The sequence below is a fragment of the Hylaeus anthracinus genome, unplaced genomic scaffold, assembly GCF_026225885.1.
Source record: "Hylaeus anthracinus isolate JK02 unplaced genomic scaffold, UHH_iyHylAnth1.0_haploid 4, whole genome shotgun sequence".
NCBI lineage: Eukaryota > Metazoa > Arthropoda > Insecta > Hymenoptera > Colletidae > Hylaeus > Hylaeus anthracinus.
Window position 1 is genome coordinate 4,740,507 of NW_026535289.1, and position 25,716 is coordinate 4,766,222.

General features: G+C 36.8%; 2 protein-coding genes across 4 annotated transcripts in view; one reads left to right on the forward strand and one right to left on the reverse strand.

The window, feature by feature from the left end:
* The window catches only part of LOC128894554 (cholinesterase 1-like), a 6,218-nt gene extending 1,020 nt beyond the window's left edge, over positions 1 to 5,198 (reverse strand). Inside the window, exons 1-10 of one of the 2 annotated variants that reach the window (XM_054156372.1) lie at positions 4,963 to 5,197; positions 3,104 to 3,235; positions 2,785 to 2,944; positions 2,528 to 2,713; positions 2,205 to 2,416; positions 1,899 to 2,052; positions 1,225 to 1,361; positions 1,009 to 1,156; positions 553 to 679; positions 7 to 239 (exon numbers count right to left, since the gene is read on the reverse strand). In XM_054156372.1, coding sequence (XP_054012347.1) covers positions 20 to 239; positions 553 to 679; positions 1,009 to 1,156; positions 1,225 to 1,361; positions 1,899 to 2,052; positions 2,205 to 2,416; positions 2,528 to 2,713; positions 2,785 to 2,944; positions 3,104 to 3,235; positions 4,963 to 5,157 — 1,671 coding nt within the window. In that variant the 5' untranslated portion in view covers positions 5,158 to 5,197 and the 3' untranslated portion in view covers positions 7 to 19. Of the gene's footprint in view, positions 1 to 6; positions 240 to 552; positions 680 to 1,008; positions 1,157 to 1,224; positions 1,362 to 1,898; positions 2,053 to 2,204; positions 2,417 to 2,527; positions 2,714 to 2,784; positions 2,945 to 3,103; positions 3,236 to 4,962 lie in introns of those variants that run through there. The other variant, XM_054156373.1, reaches the window with a different exon arrangement.
* The window catches only part of LOC128894563 (dipeptidase 1-like), a 756,062-nt gene that overhangs the window by 602,045 nt on the left and 128,301 nt on the right, over positions 1 to 25,716 (forward strand). The window lies entirely within an intron of this gene.

Consider the following 25,716-nt stretch of genomic DNA (forward strand, 5'->3'; position numbering starts at 1 on the left):
TATCTGTTGGCAGCATGTCTCAGTTAAACACGCCTCTCGAGGTGCTCAATGGATAATTCTTGCATTCCGATGTAACAGGTAAACCATTGTAATACTTCTCCATAACTAACGCGTCGCGGTCAACGATGAAGCGATTGCTCATTACGAAGTTATCGTTTCTCAAGTCCAGTTGCAGTCCTTGCTTTCCTGAAGCTATCCAACGTGTTCCGTTTATTTTCGATGCAAACGGAGTAGGATTTCTGTGAACATAATATAGTGCTAGTTTCAAGCAACCATAACAGAATTCAAGATGTGAGGTGATGTTAAATGGGCGTTAACTAGTAACCAATTAAAATTTTATTATTGCACAAATTTTCTTCGTCGTGTCACTGATTTCGAAGAATATTCCTGTTGCGCAATAAAAAAATAAACAATAATACTTTAATTTAAATTTCATTTCTTATTCTATATCCGTAAAAATATAAATTTGCACGAACATCTGCAGTCTGACCATTGCACTACCTACAGATTAGCAATTCATAGAAATTATTAAAAAATTTTACGTTTACCTACCCGTATTTTATGAAGTTCACCCACATTGTAGTGACTTTCTTGGCGTAAACATTAATTGGATGGTTTGGATCTTTGGGATACCCACCAAAGTAGAACGTCATAGGAAGATCGTCGGCGTGAGACGTACCTAAAACAATAGATCGTGAAAAGGTCTGACATACACATGCCATCTGATAACTTCAAAGATATTAATTTCGACGAGAAAATGTTGGGTTGTCTGGAAAGTCCATGCCGATTTTTAGTAGGCGGTACAGATCTGAATATATCGGAATGGTTGAAAGCAAATAACATGTGGACATCCCCTTAAAATTTGGAAAAGTTGTGGAACGAAATGGTACATACATAATTCAATAAATATATATCAACATTCAAACGTGTCTTTGAATATTTCTTAAAAATTGGCACGAACTTTCTGGACAACCCAATAGTTTTAGGCTAAGTATAGTAGACAGTTACCGCCAATGTTAGGATTAACTTCTCTGTGCCAGTTGTACTCTGTATCGTAGGACAGTCGATAGAAGTAGACAGGCAAATGGCCAGGGTTCTTGGTCAAAAGCCTATGCATGAGATCCATTGGACCAGAAAAGACGTACAATGATGAAGCCTAAAAATAGCAAGTCGTTAGTATTAGTAAAAATAAATGAATTAAAATTAAAATACTAATTGAAGCACCTTTATCATTTCCCACACGGTGTCGTTCACAATAGCGTTCATTGTATTTATGAAAAGGTGGTTGTGACCTGTAAGATCTACAAGTGAAGATCCACTCAGCAACTTGGCTTGAATGCTCTGTCGTTCAAAATCCAATCCTATAACATACAGAAACATGATTAATGATGAGAGAGAAAAGAAGTCTCTTAAGTAGCAAATTAATTTCATTATTACAAAGAATTAAGTCTTTGAGGAACATAATTCAAAAACAGATCCTGTCGTTCAAGCTCGACAAAGTACGTATTTAAATTACATTACTTCAAAATAAGTATGAAATATCAACTAACAAATATTTTTATTATAAAATGTCTTATTTATTCACAGCAAGCTTTAAAAAAAATATTTACTATTTCAAGCGATAACAATGTACTGCATCCCATACAATATTTTAATTTTTATCACAACTTATTGCATGTAGGCTGCTATTTAGTTTCTGTTTACAAACATTTATTATCTAGTCTTAGTTCGCAACATTGCGAAACGAATGAACAACTTTAAGTAGAATACTAAACTACATGACTATGATTAATATCAACTTTTTCAGGAACGTAAAAAATCATTCCACTGCGTATAACCAACCTAAGCAAAAGATAAAATAGTTTCTATCTCGTCTAACGTTTATCATTTATCATTACCTAGCGAGTACAAAATTGACTCTTGTGCTGTGTAGCCTAGCAAAGTAGGCACTTGATTGAAGTTTCCAGACTCGAAGTATGATAAAGGACAATCTTCTACGAATGCGTCAGGTCCACTTTCGGTGGTAGGCACGAATGCTATTCTGAGCGGAAGCTTAAACAGAAAAAGTTCGTTTAAAGACACATGTATTTATTTACGAATAACACTTTCTACTAAGGAATGTCACGAAAGAATATCTTAGTACGTCGACTACAATACAATATCACGTTGTTATATAATTTTTCAAATAATTAGTGTAACCCTACCGGTATGTTTTCATTGGTCATAGGAGTTGCAACAGTGATTATATCGCGTACATCAGCCTTCTTCAGTGCTTTCAGCAGCTGATCGTCATTGTCCGCTGAAATATTCATGTTTTTACCTAAAACATAGCTAGTCCAACGAGAAGCTGCTGGTGACTTGTATCCCCAAGGGCACAAACTAGAACCGCTTTGAACTATGGCCTGATGGAACAGACCTGAAAGAAACGATTGAGAACCACCTAGTTAGCAATCTTTGAACGTGAAAATTACATTTTTAATTTAAATTAACCAAATATGTCCTTGAAAATTCTACATAATATTCTTACCTTTCGATTGCTTTGACATTAAATGATAACTTGTCGACACTGCGCCAGCACTCTCTCCTTGTATGGTCACTCGATTAGGATCTCCGCCGAATTTGGCGATGTTCTTTTGCACCCAACGCAGAGCCATATTCTGATCCTTCAAACCTTGATTTCCTCGTGCGTCAGGATGATCCAGTGACAAAAATCCTAAAAAAAATAAGAGACACATCCGTTTGTACCTAGTTCGTTAAATATTTCATAGCATGTCTTCTTTGTACCTAAAGGACCAAGACGATACTTCATCGCGACCATGATGACATCTTCTTCAATATACCAGTCAGGGCCGTAAACATCCTTAGCATTGACTCCATTTATGAATCCACCACCGTGTATCCATACCAACACCGGCTTTAGGGTTGCGTTTCTGGTGAAATCCGTCTACCGAAAAGTTAATGAAGGATATTCATTCACTATAAAATATACTGCGTACAGTTTGTACATCTGTATAGTGCATACAATTGTACAGCATCTGTACAATGTAAAATTATTTGTGATGAACGATGAAGATATTTAGTTGACACCGTCTACGAGACTTACCCTGGGAGTGTATACATTCAGGTGCAGGCAATCTTCACTTCCGTCGTATTTGCCCTCTTGTATTTGGGGACACGCATCGCGCTCTAATATGGCTTTGTACACATTCGTCCAGGGATTTATTTCAACAGGAGCCTGTAAATAACAGATAAAAGAACGGCTGTGAGGTTTTAAATAGGAAGCTGCAATTGTAAATAAAACGTTCTTTGCAGGTAAGTATTATACAGGGTGTTCAAAAAAAAGCATTCAATATTGATATGGTGTATAGGGCACACTGTACTGAGTAAAAAAGCTTTAGTAAATATAGGTCCAAAGGTCAACCATATCTGAGATATAAACATTTTTGTTTGCTGGTATCATGAGACTTAAACACTGTGTTCGGTCAAAGGTGGATTGGATATGGTGGATCAGTTGCATGGTCTTCTCGATCCCCCGATTTAAATTCTCTGGACTTCTTTTTATGGGGATATTTAAAAAGCCAAGTGTATTCAACGCCGATAAATGACTTAGAAGAACTACGTAACGGAATCCACCATGCTTGTCAAATAATTCAACAGAAATGTGGGATTTTCGAGAGAGTTCGCGGCTCTGTAAGAAGAAGATGCCAAACGTCGACGGAAATGAGCGGTGGACACGTGGAAAATCTTCTATAAATATCGAAAACCCAGTAATAAATCAATCATGATACTAGCAAACAAAAATGTTTATATCTCAGAAACGGTTGACCTTTGGACCTATGTTTACTAAAGCTTTTTTACTCAGTACAGTGTGCCCTATACATCATATAAATATTGAATACTTTATTTTGAACACCCTGTATGTGCTAAAATTCCCCTGAGATTCCCCTTTCGAGCGCAAAGCGTTAAATGTACTCAGAAGTATTAGGTACCGGAAAAAGTTCGTGCGGTTTATTCGTTAATTGTAACTATATATCGATTTTCGTGTGGTAATCGGCAACTGTAAGACATGAGTTTGGTTTCGTTTTAAAGCTTGATCTTTGTAATTGGTATGCATGCTCTGTGGAGTTCAATTGTTTCGATGTTGCGTAGCTATAGGAACAGTAAACATGGACAGCGAAAGAGTAAAAATTCGTGCTTTTATTCTTTATGAATTTAAACTTGGCAGTAAAGCAACAAATGCAGCAAGACTCATTTGTAGCGTTTGTGGGGAAGGTGCTGTTAGTGAAACGACCGCACAGAAATGGTTTAAAAGGTTCAAAGAAGGAAATGAATCGGTAAATGACGAACCGCGTTCAGGGCGTCCATCTGTCATCGAAGACGAAAAATTCATCGAGTACGTAAATTCAAATCAAAGAAAAAGATGTTCTGAGCTTGCTCAAGTAAGTAGAGAAAGCAAATTCATTTACTTAATTTTCACGAAAGATTGGGCACATGGATACCGCACCGTTTAACGGAAGAGAACAAATATTCCCGGCTGAGCATTTGCTATATCCATTTATCGATCGAATTTTAACTTGTGATAAAAAGTGAGTGAAATATGATAATGTACGACGATCACACCACTGGGTTCAAAAGAGGTCGTGTGCAACAGGAACCATACCAAAATCAAGTCTCCATTTGAAGAAGGTGCTGATCACTGTTTGGTGGACTACACGAGGTATCGTTCACGTTGATTTTCTTTCACGTGACAGACTATTACTGCAGACACTTATTGCAAAGAAATTGATGAAGTCATTGATGAAACTGACGATAAATGGTGATTATTTTGTTGAATAAACCTATGATTTAAAACAGATTTGAGTATTTGTATTTTACTCTGAAAATCCGCACGAACTTTTTCCGGTACCTAATATTTTAGTTTTATGCAAGTTAACTGTGCTCTATTTTTGTTCAATATCTTACCTTGAATCTGAGGTCTCCCACAGGTGGTTTCGCGTAAGGAATTCCTAAGAAGGCTGAATACGGTATATTGTGAAACGCAGTCTTCGTTACAAAACCTCGGACCGGTCCCTTATCGATGTGTACGATTTCCGTTAAATTTTGACATGTTGCCACCGTTGCTAGAAAAGCAATAACCGCAACAATCGAGAGCTTCATCTTTCCTGAAAGTTTGTATGCACGATGTGAGACGTTCCAATCAGCTCGGACATCGGCTTATATACTCCTTGTATCTTTCAAGTTCCTGTACCATCTTAATTTTTATTGAGAGCTGATAATGTACATAATGTTATCATATGAATCAACAAATAATCATGAGTGATGAAATACATTATTATTTCCCGTGAAGCTCATCTACTTTATTATAGTATGACGGTATTATTGTAATCATTGTAACAATTGATACTTAACAGTACAACTACCAAACTGGTTGATCTGACCCATGTACTATGCAGAGGTGAGAAGTTGACTATCCGGTCTGATTGGTAACAGCATGATCTCCTTAATTATATTATAGAATTTTATATTATAATCTTTAATATATACAATAGTAGAATTCTAAAATATTAGAATTTATACTATTCTGTAGAATTCTATATAATCTAGGAAATTATACTGTCACTAATCAAACCCGACGGCTACCTTTTCATCTCTGCACAGTACTTCAAACGTCGTCCCAGATTTACTCAATTATTAATGATGATTTCACTGGAATTTTTTAGGACAATTAGGATAGTAAAATATTAATTTAATTAACAAAATATCTTTCTCATCGTCCCTTTAATTACGTATGAAGTGTCTCTATTTATGTGCAAAAGAATATCGTGTGTCAATCTGGAATCAATTCTATTCTTGATACAGTTGATAACGTTGATTGTGTGGAAACCATATTCTTTCTCGATAATCTTTCATCGTGAAATAATATATGTTTGAACAGTACTTTATTATTATTTGTCTGTTGTACTTATTCGACGTACATTGCATTCGATCTACAGTAGGATATTAAAAATACGAGATTTGAGTAGTGAGAAACTGATCTAAACTCGTTTGTAGTCGACTTGTCATACTTCTCCTTCTGAGTTTGGAAAAAAATTGGCATGCTAATTGAAGATTTAATTATCGACATGACCAATGTCCCAGATGAAAATATTCGTTAAGTATGTACAAACATAATAGTACGTAATGTAATTGTTTTTGAAATTACGTAACTTATGAGACTTATCTTAATATAGGTATAATCTAGATATAGATGCTGATTTGACGATTGATTATATATATTCCTAAAAAAAAGAATACTGAGACATATTCAATTATTTTGGACAAACATATTCGTCATAAATAACCATTTGTTTCTTATATCGGGATTGTATAATCTGAGCTCTGCCTTATCAAATTCATATTCTTCTACCTGGATTTCAAGTGATTTATCAGTGAAACCAGTACCTACTTAATTATTGATGGAAAGCGTATAACAGTTAAAGATCGATAATGAATAAATCGATAATAATGTATTGGAATTACAGGATCGCTGTTCATTGATTGATTTAGAGTAATGTGAAACTGATATAAACTCATTTGGAGTCGATTTATCACCATTTTTCTTCTGAGTTTAAAAAAGACTTTGGCATACTTATCAAAAATTGAATTATCGACATCACCAATTTCCTAAATAAAAACATTCGTTAAGTGTATACATATAACAAACATTTTGAAATAAAATTCCCGAAATCGAGTTAGAGGAAAAAGTATATTTATTTGTATTTCTCTAGACTATGTTTGATTGAAATCGTATAAACAAATAGCGCAACAATTAAAGTAAATGTATTTTAATATAGCTTTTCAAATTATGTAACTTACGAGACTTATCTCTTAACAATATTGACACTATTTTGGCGTTTGATAATGTTCCTAAAAAAAGAATATTGAGATATGTTCGATTATTTTAGGTAAACACATTCGTCATATTATCAAGTCTTTGATTGTGTCAAATTTATACCATCTGAGCTCTGCCTTATCAAACGAGATTCATATTCCTGCATCTGGCAACAAAGTAATTTATCGGTGCAACCAGTACCTACTTAATTATTCTTGCTGTATACGTGTAAGAGCATCCTGTTACATTTTTAAGTAAATTCTGAACGGAATTCTGGATTCAATTTTGGAGTAAGTTTGACAGCCTTGTTAATCTGCATTATTTTATTTATACACGTTTTCTCTGATATGCGCAAGAATTCTAAGCAAACACAATGAAGCGATAACTTGTCTCCTACCTAATTTTTCATACTACGTCTTATTTCAATTTCGCCCAGTTTCCTGACGTGGTCAGCAAAAAGCGATCGATTCACCGTGAAACGACCCATAAGTAAATATTCTGTTGCGTCGAGATAACGCTATCCATGACGCATGGTCCACGTTCAGGTAAGTTACGAGCGTCTTGCTGCCAGTTGTGTAAATTCAAGTAGTGTGACTGATTATACATTTCACCCACAGTAATAACATGGCTTTTCGCATTAGATTTCTTATGACTGGTTGCCAAACATTGCTGGCGTTGCACGCCATTAATCATACCTGTTAATCGTGTATCGTTGGCAAACACTCCACATAACTGTTCTCATTAAAGACAGAAATTAATTTATTTAACTCCTAATGAGACTCTTACGAATTATCGAACGTGACTCTTAATCACTCGAGAACTAATGAAGTAAGATTATTGAATCCCTCCTCATTTAATCATTAGCCGTGTGCTGTAAGCAGTACCGCAGCTAATTAAATACTTTAGGCATTGATCAAGTGTCGAGATACAAAGTATAGGATTACGTCATTTAAGCTATAATCCAAGGTCTTTACGTTTATCGTTTATTTTTTAAAGCATATTTTCAATTAGGATTCTGTACAATATTTGTATTTCAGTAAAGCAAAATTGATGATAATATTCGAATAAAGATATTCGAACATCATTTCAATATTGATGTTCGAATAATGATAATCGAGTAATATTTAAATAAGTGATAACATTATTTGAATAGTATATATATTAACATTTGAATCGTGGATAATATTATTCGAATAATTACATTTGATTAATGAATAACAATATTGAAGTATGAATATTCGAATAACTGTACTTGATTCGAATCTTGACACTCGAATATTAATATTCAAATAATAAATAATAATATTCGAACCATGTTGCTTGCATACTACAATTCGAATAATAAATACCCAATTAATAATATTCGAACAGTGCAATCTCAACAACGTTCTTGGTATTCGAATATTAAATTATTCGAGTGACTGCTAACCGAAAATGTGCAAGAAAAATTACGTAATAAAAATAAGTAATTTAAACGAGCAATGTTACAGTTTTAAACTCGTTTCACGGAAACGGGGCTCGCATAAACTTTTCAACTTGTACGTTATATCTGAACGTGGTACGGTGAAGCTGAAGCACCGTAAAATCAGCCGAACCGTTGTTCCCGCAGGAAGAACAGAAGGAGATACACAGGAAGTATATACTTTTCCTACAGCGCTCGAGCTCTAATCTCCTGTTGCGCGGAGCAGACCTGGGATCTCGATCCAGAAGCAGGAGGAACGAACTTCCTTTCTCTTCGGAATCCCAAAGGAGCCGTTTCTGTTCATTTGTCCCTTTCCAACCTCGTCTACCATCCTCAAACCGTGCCAGACTCGCTCTTTCTCCTCGGTTACTGACTGTAATTCATTTCCTTGGCACCGCTCATGATTCCTGACGCAGATCTAAGGCTATCCCTCTACCAAACACGTTCGCCATTTTATCTCTATTTAATACTTTGTTCGATTTCGATAAAGAGACCTGTTTGGCAAATCAGTAGTCGTCGATCATTCGTTAATTGTTTCCTGTTCAAGATATTGATTTTATATTAACGATGAAATTTAAGTAAATGGAGATATAAAAGTTTACATTTTTCATGGGCTGGAAGTTGTTAGATGAATGTTTCCTGAACCAGAAGTTTATACAGTAATATTATTAAGAATAACATACAACCTTGTTGGTTGTAATTACATTAAACTGACAGAATAGCAGAAAAGGTATCTACAAAAAGTATGGGGAAAGTTACAATTTTCTTTCTATATTTTATATTTTATTTTCTACATTTAATACTATCTTATACTTAAGCAATTCCTCGCATTACTGAAGCGCTGGCCTTTTTGGAGCAAATAGTGATTGATATGTTCTTTATGTGTAAAAAAGGCGCTCCAGTTTAAAAAATGGCGGGGATACGAATTTTTGAAAAAACGCCGAATTTTCCGGTTACTCAGATTTTTCTCTGTTCCGCATTATCCGATCGAAACGTTCGAGGTCTCATTCTGTAGGTATTTTCATCACCTACATTTTATCTCATTGGAGCATTGATATTGCTGCATTAGTTTAAAATTTATAAGCAAAAAACGACAATAATCACGATTTTTTAGCATTCAATTGTAAATAACAAGAAAACGGAACAGAGTTGGGAGTGAAAAACATATACTTATTAATGTACGCATCCCATTTTATGTAACTGCACAATCGGTTTGCTGTTACTATTTTTGTCACACAAAAATGCTCTATTGATTGACCTATAAGCCTACGATATTTATTCAAAGATTGAAGAATTAATAATCGTCAAATGTTTCGTTGTGTTTTCGTCCAGCGCCATTACGGATCGTAATCGAAGACAAAGTAGGCAGCAAAAGAAACCAATTTCACCCTCGATACGCTATAGAATAACCCTCTCTCGCAACGGCGAAGCCCAGCCAAGGGTGAAATTATATTTATAAAACGTAGGAGAGCACGCGTGACGCGTTCCACCCTCGCCAAGATGATCAAAGCATGGTCGGACAATGAAAGGTGGCCGAAACGAGGGTAGTCGTGGTACGGAAATCCTCATAGCGAATGCTTATAGGATCGTGGGTAGCGGGACATTTGAAAAATTAACAAACACGAAAAAAGTGGGGAAAGGTCTCTGCGTTTAATGGCTGCTGCAATATTCACTGGTCGAGTAGGGCGAAGTTCTTTTCAGGGTTGTCGCCAGACGTTGCGTGGTCATCCTCTCGTGGATCATCCAGAGTTCCACGAGCTCGAGCAGGTATCGCTGATACTGTAAATACTGCAATCGAGTACTGTAAGAAGAGAAGACAAATTTAATGGTTTTGATAATAGATTGATTCGCCAATTTATTATTTTATATTGTACAAGAGACACTTTTATGTTGGTTGCTGTAGCATGGAAATGTTAAGTATACATTGCTGTAGAAACGAAATTTTCAGTGTTATAGCACAGAAATTTTCTGCATTTTCTGCATTTTCTGCTATATCATAGAATTGTCAAGTATAAATCGCTATAGAAACAAAGTTTTTGATATTATAGCATAGAAATTTCCCTCATTTTTTGTTATATCATTCATATCTCTAGTATATATTACTGTAGAAACGAAATTTTCAGTGTTATAGCACAGACAGTTTCCGAATGTTCTGCTGTATCATAGAAATATATGGTAAAAATGCTATAGAAGAGAATTTTCCGTATTATAGCATAGAAATTTCCCTCATTTTCTGCTGTATCGTAGAAATATATAGTATAAATAGCTATAGAAGAGAAGTTTTCCATATTATAGCATACAAATTTTTCCAATTTTCTACTATATCATAGAAATATCTAGTATACGTCACTATAAAAAAGAAGTTTCAGTCTTATAGTACAGAAATTTTCAGCATTTTCGCTGTATCATGGAAATGTTTAGCAGACACCGGTATAAAAGAGAAACTATCATTACAACTAACAATAAGCCTGAATACTCGCGACAGGTGGTCCTAAAAAATATCAAGCCTCGAGTAAGTACGTCTTGAACCCAGTTTTCGCGATGTCTCGACAGAAATTCACCCGACAAGTTTCGTGAACCAGCGTGTCAGCTCGATTCCCGGACGACTCTCGTTTTTATTCCGCGCTCGGCGCGGATATTCCTTCGCCGCGGAGACACAAGTAATATTTCATAGTCAGCGGCGATAAATAGAGAAAAGAGCGGGACGCGTTCGTCGAGTAATGCGGACGGAATTGAAGGTGGCCTATAACTCAGGCGAACGCGCGCCTCCTCCACGCCGAGGATGTAAAATGCTTTTAAACGAGGCCGTCTGGATGGATGAAAAATCTCGCGTCGTCGATGATAGAGATCTAGTGTTTCGTGGCGAGCATTCGAACGGCCCTGCTCCAACGGTCGATGCCAGATCTCGAAAACCGAACCCCGGAGATGCTATGAGACTGTTTTTCAGAAACGTCGCGACGATATGTCTCCGAATCGCTCGGCTGTTCAAGGAGATGGTCCAGACTTTGAAAATTGCTTTTTAGTTAAACGAACTTTCACATTTCTGGTGAAATGTACCAACTGGGATACGCGTGCTTCGAACGCTCTAGATCAATGGCTACTCCTATAGCCACATGGTGAATTTAGTGAAGTGGATATTTTCTATATTCGTCTATACATAATAGATATTTTCAGAGTAGATTTTGCTATAGAATTTGTATAGGCTGCTATGAAATAGAACTGGTACAACATTAGGCAACGTAAATTTATAATACAGAGGGTTAAAGCGTAGAAATTTACCAGTGTTCATCGCCAGAGGAAAAAAGTTGTCAAATAACGTCACTATAGAATAGAAATGCTCAGTACATTGGTATAGATTATAAATTATTCGTCTAGATGAAATAATCTTAGCACTTTGTCTACCGGGCTATTTAGAAACAGTCTTTAATTAAAAAAAAGAGTTTTCTACAGTGACAATAATTCCTCCATATTGTTACTGGAATAATGAATAGGCTCCCTGTAAATAAACTGTTAGTATTCAAGGTCTACAAAGATTAATTACTAATTTCCTTTCTATCCCTAACACTAGTTTTAGTATATTATTTGAGGGCTGGAGTTCCATAAACAACATTTCAGTTAATTAATTAACAGATCTTTATTGTATCCCATACAGCTTGTCTAAAGGTTGATTCAGACTATACGACACATTCCGGCAACAACACGTACCGGCACCGACACGTACCGGCACCGACACGACAAAACATTAAAACACGCGTTTTAATGGAAACACTATTCACACTATTCCCGTTGACGGAACGTTCAAGTCGCTGTCTGTTAAGTGTGAATAGTTCCATTAAAACGCATATTTTAATGTCTTGTCGTGTCGGTGCCGGAACGTATCGTTGCCGGAACGTGACGGTCCGTGTCGTATAGTCTGAATCAACCTTAATTCTCTACTAAAAACTAAAAAAAGATGAAAACCGCGCCGTGAACACAGCGTTGCTAGTTACGCACACTATCGCATAGACGCACCAATAACTAGATTACCCCAATTTCCAATTATATATCAATATTACCCCTATATGTCCATTGGAAACTACCTATGTAGAATTGCTCGCAATCCAAACTGAAATATAAATTGGCCTAGATTTCCATTCTTTGGATACCTTTCTACAAACACATTCTAGGCGCTGCACGCTTTCAGAAAACGCAACAATATCTGATTTAGTTAAGCTTCTAAAGCGAGTGGACTCCTTAAGGTGGCCCTAGGGGTCGGCAGGGGGTCGTGCGGGAAAGGGTCGTCCGGTGCATTTTTCTCATTACCTCCGAGTCTCGTGCATCTAGGTGATGCAGCGCTGGGGGTCGCCTCACACACGCGATGCTCGTATGACGACTTGTCCCTGCGATGCCTGAATGCCGCCGGGTCGACGAGGTCGAGGAACGACCCGTATCGATTTTGATACTCCTCTCGAGCAACTAGGTATGTTGATGCATCGGAAAGTCGAAATGAATTGGCGGGGAAACGTCGGAGCAGCGTTTCCAGCAAACGCATCGACGTATTGTTGATTTACTCCAGCTGGACGTTCGTGCTCGATGTACGGGGTAGATCTCCGATTTCCAGAATGCCGCATCTCGTGGATCATGCGACGTTGATGCCACCGAATGGCACATGGAGTAGTTACCGTCTCCTGGACTGGAAGAATGATCAAAGAATGATTAAAACTATTTTTAGTGAGGATGAGGGGGAGGTGAATAAAGCCAGTATTGAACAGAACGAAAAAATATTTAATTAAAGTAAGGAATAAAAATAACAGTGTTTCTCGGTTTGTCGCGATCGACTGACTGTCGTCTTCCGATTGATTCCTCGATCAACCGTCCGCGACTCTTATGTTTTCAACTAAACCTTAGGACATTCGCCCTCTCACACACATTCTTACATTCTGCAGTCTTTCCATTCACGCTGCGTGCACTCTGACATCACTGTACTCATCTTTCATAAATGCTTTTTATTTATTCTTTGCGATTTTTTTTCTCTTTTAAATAGAGGCTTTACGTCGCATCGACTGCATGGTCATTAGCGACGATGATATTTTATATTTTTTGGAACAGGTTGGTGTCTCTCAAATATTTGATGGTGTTTTGTACGTGGTCTTGAGAAGTTAGGGCCGAGTCTGGTTTTCATTGATATTTTCGTCTTTCGGCATCGTATCTGCGGCATTCATATAGCAAGAGATGAATGGAACAAACTATGGACCTCCGCCAAAAGAACAAAAATCGACGAGATTGCACAAGATTTTTATCAACCAATACCCACGTACGATTTGAACAGAAAAAGAAAGAGCAATCGTGACTATACTCAGAGCAGGCCACTCGAAAATAACACATGAATACTTAATAAAGAAAACAGACCCTCCACAATGCGACCTCTGCAACATCAAAACAACAACCAAGCACCTACTACTTGAATTATTTTTTTATGTGGACGATTGGCATTGTTAATTTTGTGATGTAGTTTCTGAGCATTGGCGAGATCGTTGCAGGGGATTATAAATGGTTGTAGTAGGAATTTTATTTATTTAATAGCTGAGAAATTCCACAGGGAAGTGTAACGCGTAACCTGTTGCAGAGGAGTATATTCCTAGTCGAATAGAAATCTTAGATTGTCAAATATTTCTTTGCTATTCTTTGATCAATTGTTAGGGATATAATTGACGTTTGCTAAATAGTATCAATCAAAGTAAATAGGAGCATGTTTGAGTTTCTTATGAATTTATAATAATTATTATTACTTACTTATTGTCGCATCAACTTGTAACACAAAACTGACTCATAGCCATCTCGTGACTAAAAAAGAACCTTCATACTGTACAAACTATAATAAAAAAAATTACAGTGAATCATACGCTAGAAGAATGTCCAATGCGTAATATTATACGAGAAATACGAAACCAATCAACCACCCTGAAGACCAGCTTAAATGACAAGAAATGCCTATTAAAAATTATATCTTATTTACAAAGGAGAAAAGTAATTCAAAGTTCTTTTGTAATATTCCAATCGTTTAATAATTATAATTAAACACAATTCTTCTATAGCCAACAGTTCGGTCAAGAACAGAATAGTAAAGGAGTCTTCAAGATTAATTTAGAGAATGTGAAATATTGAAAAGAGAATAAAACACTCCGCAGTCCCATTTCATTTTCAAAAAAGGACCTGTCTTAATTTATTTCTGAACAAGTAACTGTCTCCTTTCCCGGCCCACATTACGACGCGAGCAATAAGCCGTTACACCGCAACTTCAAATTAAACGATACAAGGAGTGTCAATAAGTACCGTTCTCGATCCACGCATTGATCCCTCGTCGAGGCCCGTCAAGTTTTCCAGATACTCCGTTAATTAACAGACCGATCCACTCCTGGAAAACATGCAGAACGAATGGGAACGAAGGAGCCGCCATACCGAGCCAAGGAAATGAAAAAATTCATACGTCGTTCCCGGCATCAAGAACCCTGTCTCGTCATTGGAAATATTCCACAGCCGCCGGAGTCGTGCATTAAAACTCTGAAAGCTGCGTAACGTTTCATCCACGTCGACGAAGAATCACGGAGGTTCGACGGTGGCTCGTAAATAAAGGAGTTTTCAATCCCACCCTTTGCCCAGCGTAGCTTCCGCTTTTCCATCTGATTCTTTCCTTTCCCTCCGTTCCCTTCTGAGAGTTGCGGCGAAGGGGCCAAACCAGGCCTCGAGATTCATGATACTTTTTGGAGCGAGTTTCACAAGGCACGATGAAACGAATGGCCGATTATATTTTTCACGGTTGTCGCGGCCTTTACGGGCAGATCGGGTGCCGGCGACAGTCGCGGGCAAGAAAAACGATAGAAGATAATCGACGGTGAAGAAATACGCCACCGACGCTCAGATACATCGGTGTCTGGCCGTGTTATCACGTTTTATACGTGTTCTTACGGTCCTGTCGCCATCAACAAGAGCCCACTCCTCTGGGAGATTTCGCTCGGCTGACAACAGTTTCGCGTTGGGAGGAAAAAGCTTGTAAATGTTTTACTAATATTGTTCCATCTCTGGTTCTTTGGTCGGTAAACTTTCGTTGAAGAGGGATGCGAAGTCGTTTGTATATCTGTGGCGAAGACGAGGTACGAATTTTATGCAATGTTGGTATTGCGACGTGGAGAATATAGCGAGCCACGTAAAATTATGAGATCTAGTCGTATACCGAATGAAAACCACGGATGTATCATTTCTAGGCTGCAGATGTTTATGCAAATTCATATTTTTACAGACACAGATGGTGAATCGAGATTGAAAGTATGTTTCATATTCCGAACTGTGTAACGTGTACCGTTTATACTTTCAATATTGTTGCATATCTTCATACATTTTCCCATATTTCCAGTCTGATTTACCGCAATCTAATCATTTCATTAAAATCAATTATTCATACATGAAAAAATTCTTATAGAGCTGGAAAAGAAATCTCAAACGTTGCTTATTTCAGCTTTACTCTATAGTGATTTCTGTGCCACGGTAACGTAAACTAAAAGATTCTATTCTACACAGATGTATATTAAAAAATCGATCTCAAACAATTCCATCTGATTAAGTAATAAAAATTAATAAAGATTGAAGCTGTCTTCCCACAGAACTGAAGCCAAAGCAAATTTACAACTCTTTAAATTTAATGCGAGACATTACTTCGTCAAATCGATTTACTTTCTTTATCTCAGTTTGCACACTTGGTCGACGGGAAAGTACACAACGCTACTGTAAACAATACTACATCATATTGTTTGATTCATATTGTATAGAGAAAATACGTAACACCAATTTAAAAATTACTCCATAGAGTACACCTGGGGTAAAAACAGAATTCTTTTTATTTCATTTCTTAATTCTCCTTGTCAAAATTTATTTCTTAACGATTCACGTAATATTATTAGAGAATACGCGTGATATAATTATTAAAGAATTCGCCAAGTATGCAAAGAATAAATAAGAAACACCGACGCATAAACGTTTGTTCAAAAATCATCATTTGTTTATAGTATTCATATTTTCTTACACTCTCATCTAAAATAATTATTTTGAAATAATTATTCTAAGAATGCATTCTAAATAAATGTAAAATATACAAATAAATTCATTAGATTCATATTAATAAATTCACTGTTTTATTTACATTCTAAAATTCGTCTAAAATATTCCAAAATAATTATTTTAAAAATCCATTTTAAATAAACGAATAATATACAAATAAATTCATGACATTCTTAAAATTCTGAAATTCATCTAAAATCCTTGTGGTAAGCGATTCGAAAATGCCAGGCGCGTCAAGACTAAAATACCCTGAAAAATCCATGCAAATCGGTTCTAGAATACTTCCGCGTCCTTATAAATCGCGAAATGATGCGAGAATCGTTTTTCGCCTATAGAGGCTCACGTTCTCGTTCGACTCCTTTGGGGGTTGCTTCGACCGTCTCCCTTCTCCTCGCGATTTCCCTTTTACGTGAACTGCGATACAAAGCAACGGGGAGGGCGGACACGTTGAACGTCCCCTGTTTCGAGAACGAGAATGACCAGAAAAAGAACAATGTCCTTTCTCTCGTTAGAAAGTCGTTCGTCGGAGGTGCGCGAACGCTGACAAAGGGTCGCAGACCTGAAGACTGACAGCGCCGAATTAAGATTTCGCAAAACCTTCGGCTGTGGGCGCTGCGTGCCTTCCAGGAATATTTTCAAAGTGAAACAAAGAGTTACGGGGAAAAATTAAAACCGCGACTGTTTATTACTCTCGCATAATTTCACGGGAAACGAATTTATGCAAGTACTTATCAAACTTTCAAATAGGAGTGCGATATATTTATAGAATATATTATAATCGATAGATTACAAATTTTATGCATTTATGGTGGACAGTGATATGGAAAACGTGCAACAAATATACATGATATATGTTGAATTCTGCAATTAATACAATTATATTATTGGTTCGTTTTATATGTATACAGACAGTCCTATAAGTATTCGTACCGTCTATGTCTATTGAAGAAATTTGTTGAAATTAAATGATAGGCTCGACGATTCAAAATAAATTTTTCATTATAAGTATGTGCATGAATGAACTTTCCACGTGTATATATTTATAATGAAACATTTGTTTGGAAGCACCAAACCTGTCATTTAATTTAGACAAACATCTTCAATAAGGTACGAATACTTATGGGATTGACTGTGCGTGCGCATACCTTTTGGTTATGTTTAGGATGTATTTATTGGATTAGCATGTATATCATAATTGGACAATATCAGTATTTCCAAAATTGATATGGGAACATATGAAATGTTCGTACAAGTGAGTTTTATTTAAAAATCATTTAAAAGTTTCACATTTATTCGTTCTTCGCATTTATTTAATTCTTACTTTATATTACTTTGCATTTACATTTACTTACACACCTCTCTACATAATTCTCTGAAATCTCCAAAAAGCTAGTAATCAATGTTTATAAAACCTATGCATTGAATTAATCCACTAATGTTAACATTTCATTTCGCCTGAATTCACAGAGAAATAAATTTCGTTGCCACTCGACGCTGCACCTCTTTTTCTAGAAGTGTTCGTCGACAATCGTCGCCAAAGGGGGTCCCGTATCAGTGGTCGAGGGAAACATAAGCGACGCACTGTATGAAAGTTCGTGTAATGCTCCCGAGAACGAGAAGATTGTCCTGGATATTACTTTTCACGCTGCAAGCTATCAGCGTGGGAAGCGCCATAATTGACATTCTCGAGAATAGCTGAGCATTTTCAGGCGGAATGCACGATAAGAGGTAATGAAAGGAAGAAGGAAGTTTCCTTTTGCGTTGCAAGCAAAAGGAAGCGGCCGCGACGCCAAAGAGCGGGGACGAAAAGTGACGTTGATCGCGAGCAGCCAAAGTATAGGTTGCGGAATTACTCGGCCGGTCTTTCATCAACCTCGTCCTGGTCCTTTAACCTCGTTCCATCCGCCGACTATTCTTTACTTATGCGAAATAACGGACGACGACGCAGGAGATTCGCGGGTAAAGGCAAGTCTCTTCCTTCCAAAGAGAAGTGCGCGTTAGACGAGTCGCGACGGGGAGTTGTGTAACATTGAGGAAGAACGCGAAGCACTGGGGCACGAGGGGTACGTTTGAAGCTCCATGGATGGAGCCTGGTGTTAGTAACATGTAGATGGAATAGCCAAGGAATTTTATATTTTGTCGATCTTGTAATTAGACTGACGAGTGTATGGTAGCTTTAGTTTTTTAAATATTTGAAGCGATGGTACCTTGTACAGCTTATTTATTCATTTTAATAGTGTAAACACATTTCTCAAACATTGCATTCAGAAACTATTCTTCAAAACGATTTACGTGTCTTTCATAACAAACAGCACAATTATCGTAATAAGAAGGAATGTTAACATGTCGAAGTTGTAATTACAGTGAAGAGTGTATATGGTAGCTTTAGTTTTTTAAATATTTAAAGCGATGGTACTTTGTACAGCTTATTTATTAATTTTAATAGTGTAAACACATTTCTCAAACATTGCATTCAGAAACTATTCTTCAAAACGATTTACGTGTCTTTCATAACGAACAGTTCAAATATCACAATTCCGTCACAAGCTCCTCTGTCTATTTATTATTATTTTTATCTTACTCATCAATCTTTTTTTTTTTTGGAGGACAGGAGGGTATTATATTATAATTATTTCCTGCGGAGAACCTCGGAACATCGAAATTGGTTTGTTTCCCATGAAATGGTGCCATTATCGAAGATATATAGCGAGGATCTGTAATTCTGGGTTCGATCTATAAAGTGCTGTTAGTTGAGGAAACATTCTCAGTCATGTGCCGCGTTATAGCGTGTTGGTGAATCATTTATCCACGTTGAAATGGCCCAGGACGATACCAACCGTGTGAACAGCGTCGGACATGTTATGTCTACACACAAGAATGATGATAAATGCGCCAGAAACGTATATACCACTTTTGAGATATGCATGCCCGCCGCGTTATTCCATGCAACGCTCTGCGCAGACTATCTCTCAGTTCATGGAACGAGAATATAAATGGCTCCAGCAAATAATCGAATGGACTGCCAAAGGAATTCGACGAGTTACATCACACAAATTCATTGTAATCTTAAACGGGATATTTGATACATTAATAAGAAACTACAGTTGTGAGGAATTTCAAAAGAAACATGACAGCATATACATTTTGATTTATTGTACAACTATGAGAAGTTAAATATGAAATAATTTAAGTAGCAGTGCTACGACTTGTGTGTCATTTATTTATGATACTTGTATTAATCATCTAAAGTGATTCATTTATTTAATCATATTTCATAAATTGATTGCACTATTATTTGTAAGTTTCATGCCCTCGACATTGAAAAATTTGTATTCACGTTCGTTCTTATTATTTCTTTAGGAAAGATAAATATCTATTTAATAATAATCTATAAATTAGTTACAGCCTCGCTCTAATACTACACATCATACAAAAAAGTGTCAAATATACTATTTTATTTTGATATATAATTATAAAATATGGGAACTTAGAAGTAAATGTGATTTGAAATTGCCTGCGTTTAAATAACATGCCCTTAGAGAATGTAAGTAAGTCAGACATTAGCGAATGCTGAAAATTAGCAAAGATTCAAGTGGATAGGTTCTTAATCCTGTTTCTAATTAGGAATTTTGCCAACGGTAGTGTATATGTATATCAGTTCCATGGTGTAGCCACACAACATGCGAAATAATTCCTGATACAAGCAATTCGCAGCTAGGAGATCGGTAAACTACGAAACTGTAATCGCAGGGACCAGGAACGGACAAATTCGGCTGGAGGAAGCTTAGGAGAGTATATGGGCTATAGGATCAAACAGTAATGAACCCTACATAACAGGGTTTCAATATTCATAACACTCTGATCGTGGAGCTAAACATCAACCAACCCTAAACTTTAAGGACTGAATATTAGGAACATCCAAGTAGACACGCACCTAGATCCGTCACTGGAATTCAACAACTACGGTTACTGATTGAATCATTAGAAATAATATAGCTAAATAAAGATTTGTCTGATTCAAAAAAATAATTACAATGTGATATCAAATGTTAACCATACACCGAGTAATTATTTTATAATATATATTATTCAGATACTTTCTATTGTTCAGTAAGTTTAAAACAACCTTGTTTAGATAGAAACACACCCATAGTGACCATAAACATTCCATTTTTCCAATACTTTTTATATTTACTCATCTATGTAGTATTTTTAATCAGACAGATTGTAAAATATATGCATAGATATAAATGTGTATAGCTACTCTAAATTGTATCATTGTAATAAATGATGGTTTCTTAAACTCGGCCAATTATTGCTCGCGTGGGAATTCAATCAAAAACTTAATATTTTAATACTTCCAAGGTGATGCTGTAGCTACTATTGCCTATATTCACTCCATGGAGGATACCTAAGTTGTACGATTCGATATCTAGAACTGTCAAGTTACAGAGCTTTGACACTACGGAAACCTAAGTTACCATAAAATTCTGTTATCAGTTATCAGCAGCTCCAAACTTGTAGCGCCTGATACATGCGACCTCAGTCTCGTAGACCCCTACACAGATTACCAGGAACTTGTGAAAGGATTCCAAGGGTCCTAGAGGTTACAGGTGTTGCGAAGTCGTCACTCCTAGGACCCCTTTGGGATCACCAAAAGCTTACAAGATTCTTGATACCCCCAAAACTCTACGAGACCCATGGAATCCCTCGTCTTTCTATGATCCTCTGAGACCACGGGCCTGGGCCTCACCAATCGGAGATCTCCTCTATCAGAGTCTCGAAAGATCCTAAGTCACCACTATAAATCCAGATCCACCTATATAGATCACCAGGAGTCTGAAGTTGTTAATATATTGGATCCCTGTGGGATTTTTTTGAAACTTGTGACTCGGACATTTACAATATTGTAAAAGTCTAAACGAAAAAGAAGGCACGGAGATTCGAACCTACTATCCTCGGATCCACAGTCGACCGCTTTACCTACACGACCAATCCCGTACCTTACGTTTCATGTTGTCGTTTGACTCCTTATTCTTGGGAATGAGAGGCACGCATACTACAATATCGAGTCAGTAGGATTCGGAAATTTATTTGTTTGATATCGAATCTCACGACCTGAAGTGTTCTTAGTATTCTGAAATTCGGGATTTATACATATTGTAATGGAATAATTCAGAAGCAATTTTGTTATCAGATAACATGGTTGTTCTTAGTATCGTATCTACTTTGGATTCATTAATCTCTATTATCGCAGCTGCGAGAATACCAAATCGAATTTTAAGAGAATATTGTGAGAAGCCCTTAGATTAAGAATTTTTATAAGGATTGTTTCGTTTGGACTCACGAAAAGCGAAATATATTATTTAAATGTCAAGTTCAGTCGCTTATAATTCTATCTACATCCACCTGTTAAATATGGGGGTTGTTCCGCAATGATTTGGGCGATCATATCGTGGTATTCAGCTGACTCATTACCCTAAGTGGTCGTATTACTGCCAGAGAGTGCTGAGACACTCTAGATATTCATGAAGATTCGCGGAGATTTTCATCTGGATGTCCTAGATCTTCGCTATGGGCACATGATGTTTCTCAGCGAAGATACCATCCTTCGTAAAGTCAGAAGGGAAGTGGTAAAACAAACTTGGACATCTTTTTTGGTCTGCACACTCAATTGATTTTAATGCTATAGAACCACTGTAAGCAGTATTTTTAGGATAAATTCCCTCTTCTGACATTATTAAAGTTGGATGACATTTTGATCAAACAATTTTGAAACATAATATCAGAAGCATATTCTAATATCTTCTGATATTGCAACCCTCTTTTCATATCTCTAATACAGTTGGATAACATTTTGATAAAACAATTTTTGAGAATAATATGAAAAACGTTCCCTCTACTGGTGTACCTAAATAAAATTATTTTTTATATTTCCTCATCTTGAATCTCTAATAAAGGTGAATGACATTTTAGTAAATTTATTTATGAAAATAGAGTCACAAACATATTACATCTGTTAGTATCTCTAAAATAGTTACTTGACATTTTGATAAAACTATTTTTTAGTATAAAATGAAAAGCCTATTTCCTCTTCTAGTATCTTTAAAGGAGTTGAACGATGGTTCGATATACAAATCGAACTCCACTGGAAGCTATTCAACAGTTGAATCTATTCAACGAATAGAGGCTTAAAGGTAAACTCTAGCCCAATCCCGTTCTACTAAACCAATACAGTGTCTTTCACATTGGTGTTCGGATTATCGTGTCCAACCCCTGTCCATACCCGATGACAGTTGTATCCGGACAACATGCTTCATAACGTTCATGAGAAATTGCACCCAGCTCTTCCCGTAATCATCCTTTCTCCATCAGGCATCCCAGCTCGAACAGCGTAATCTGTCAGACACAATCGAACCGATTGCTATTAGCGAGGGATTCGCAGTGTCAGCGGCATTCCGTCTTGGAGATGATAAATGCTTGGACGTGTTTAGCCTCATTACTAGCAATTTGTTACCTCGCTTATTGCTGTGCCAGCAAACCATTCTCCCAACCGTCTACGTACACATCTTTGGCCGAGCCGCATTCCAGGTTCTTGCGGCACCGCAAAAATTCGCCTACTTAACGACCGCATACTTATCCGACTACGTTGCTCTTCATTCGGGAACACCTCCCTGCGGACCACCGACTCCTGTTAGCAAAACCACCTAGGGAAATTCGCTTCTAAAACAATTTAGAGTAAGGTTTTGTGTTAGTTGACATTTGACTGGGGCCGTCGATTACTATTCAATCGTGTCCTATTATTCTTGCTGGAGTGGATGGTATAATTCTTTGGCAAGTATTGTTGAGTTATGTACCGACTTTAAGAAAATGAATTGATACGCGATTTTTTAATTAACGCAGGAATCGAACAGGAAGTAGGTAATCCTACAGGGCTGCTGGATGTCTCTATTAAAAGATATCGTACAGAAACTTTTATTGGCTTCAATATTATATTTATTCTTCCAAAAATAAAATAATTCGAGATACCGTACATGTTCACGAATTAATTAATATGGAATCATATTGTATTAGTAATATTCCTCTCTCCATAAGAAGATATCATTTATGAATAATTTTTTTTACTAAAAATAAGTGTATCAAATGTGTTGTCTGCTTCCTGAAAGTGTCAACTTAATAAGTAGACAACCAACATAGTTAATAGATTCCCACAGGTAGACACTGGCATTCAAAAGCCTATAAATGTGCCCCATATTAATTGTTAAATATAAATATTCCAACACTTATTTATCAGAAACTACGCCTCCTGCACCCTCAAGCACGAAACAAGTTCTACCACAGAAGCTCCCGTGATTTACCATGAAATTCGTTGAGGCGGAATGCTAAACAGGCAGTCTGGTAGGTTCGAGTGCGAAACAAAGTGTTCGAATTTTCAATAACGCTCGTTACCGCGCCTCTAGGAAACTAGTTAGGCGAACAACCGTAATTCGAGATCCCGGTGGCATAAATTTAAAGTTCGATCCGGTCGGACCAGAGGCGCGACATCCTCAGCTGGAGACAGTTAGTTCTAGTTCCGAGGCACGTTATTCGACGAGCCACGAAGTCACCGCCGCTACGCGTGCAATGCATTTAGCCTTGGCTACTCGATCCGAGATTATGATGTACAGTCTGCGCGCTAATACCGGATTAAAATGTAACATGTTACCGTGAAAGCATATACGTGAATCCCGCGTACAACCGACTATTAGAGCTCGATTATTCCCCCTGTAAATAGTAGCTCTCTCATTATCGAAGCAATTTCAATAGGTAATTACTAATTACCAGACTCGCGTGCGGTTTTTATTAACAACGGAAGGAAAACGGGGAGAAGCGAATATTCCAGACTATTAATCGAGTGGCTTGCATCTACGGAAATGGATTAATATCGGGCAATTTTAAACGAAGAGTTTCATCATTAATGTTTCGACTCTTGAAAGACTTGGAGATGTGAGAATTTCATTTTGTAATTCAATTTCAGTACATGCTTAATAGATGTGAATATTGAGCGAGTACTGTGGCTGACTGTTATAAAATTGAGTCAATTTTGAAATTCAATTGTAGTGGTTTTGAAAGAACGAATGAAAGATGAATGAATATTAGAACTGGGAATAATTACAATTTCTTCATAGAAATGGAATATATTGCTAGTCCTTGTATATTAAATGAAAAAAACTGCATTTTATAGTAAATACACCTTTGTTCCTTAAAATAACTCGGATTAATTAATGATTTACAAATTGTAATTCAACGGGATTGAAACGGTAATCAAACAATTTAACATTAATCGAAAGTAAACAACTGTATTAGCAGTAATTTATTCAGAGAACAAAATGATTGTGTCATTTTCCCAAAAGTTCAGTGGAAACACAACCTTGGCAGCACGAATACTGCCAACTTGGCACAGAACATAATTTTAAGCAATGAACCATCGGTTTCCCCTAACGTTAAATTGGTGTCGACCCACTTTCATCCCTCCACGACCCCTGCTCCCTTCATAATCTAATGCGACTTCACCTCTCCCATCCGATCGAATATCTCGATACACTTGTCCCTGATTACCCCACGAACCACTCTGTCGATTTTTAAACTGGACGCGGGCCAGCAACCCAGAAATGCGCTTTCGAACATCATCAGTGCGATATTAGTTACGAAAGAAGGATGGGTGTCGTGTAAATAGAAAAGGGAATTATTCGATTGAAAATTCTCGAACGATGGTACTTTGTCCTTGAATGCCGTTAGAAGGGGCTCGATCAAGCAGAGTTATTTTGTTTATGAATGATGAAGAGATACATATTTATTCGGCGAATAAAAATACTCGAAGCCTTCGAATAATTACAGGAGATCTTCAGAAAAGAAAGAAGAAAACCTTTTTATTCTTTATTCAACAGATAAATTTAGCTGGAACGTATTTATCTGTGACTCCTCAAATAAATTTACATCGAATAAATATGTTTATCGAATTAACATCACCGTTAATACCGGCGTTGTTCGATAAATAAAAACAACAGGAGTCAATTTTATTCAACGAATAATAGATTCCGTATGAAACAGTTATCCTCCAGCCCATTCTATATTTGAATAACGATTTCGTCAGTCTCTGGTCTAGATACAGTGGGTGTAGAAAGTATTCGTACACCGATCAATTTCCAAAAAAAACTGTGCAAAATTGTAATTTATTAACTTATTTTTTATAAACAATGACATTCTACATATTCTCGGAAATCTCTGGAATAGAGAGATTACAAAAAAAAAA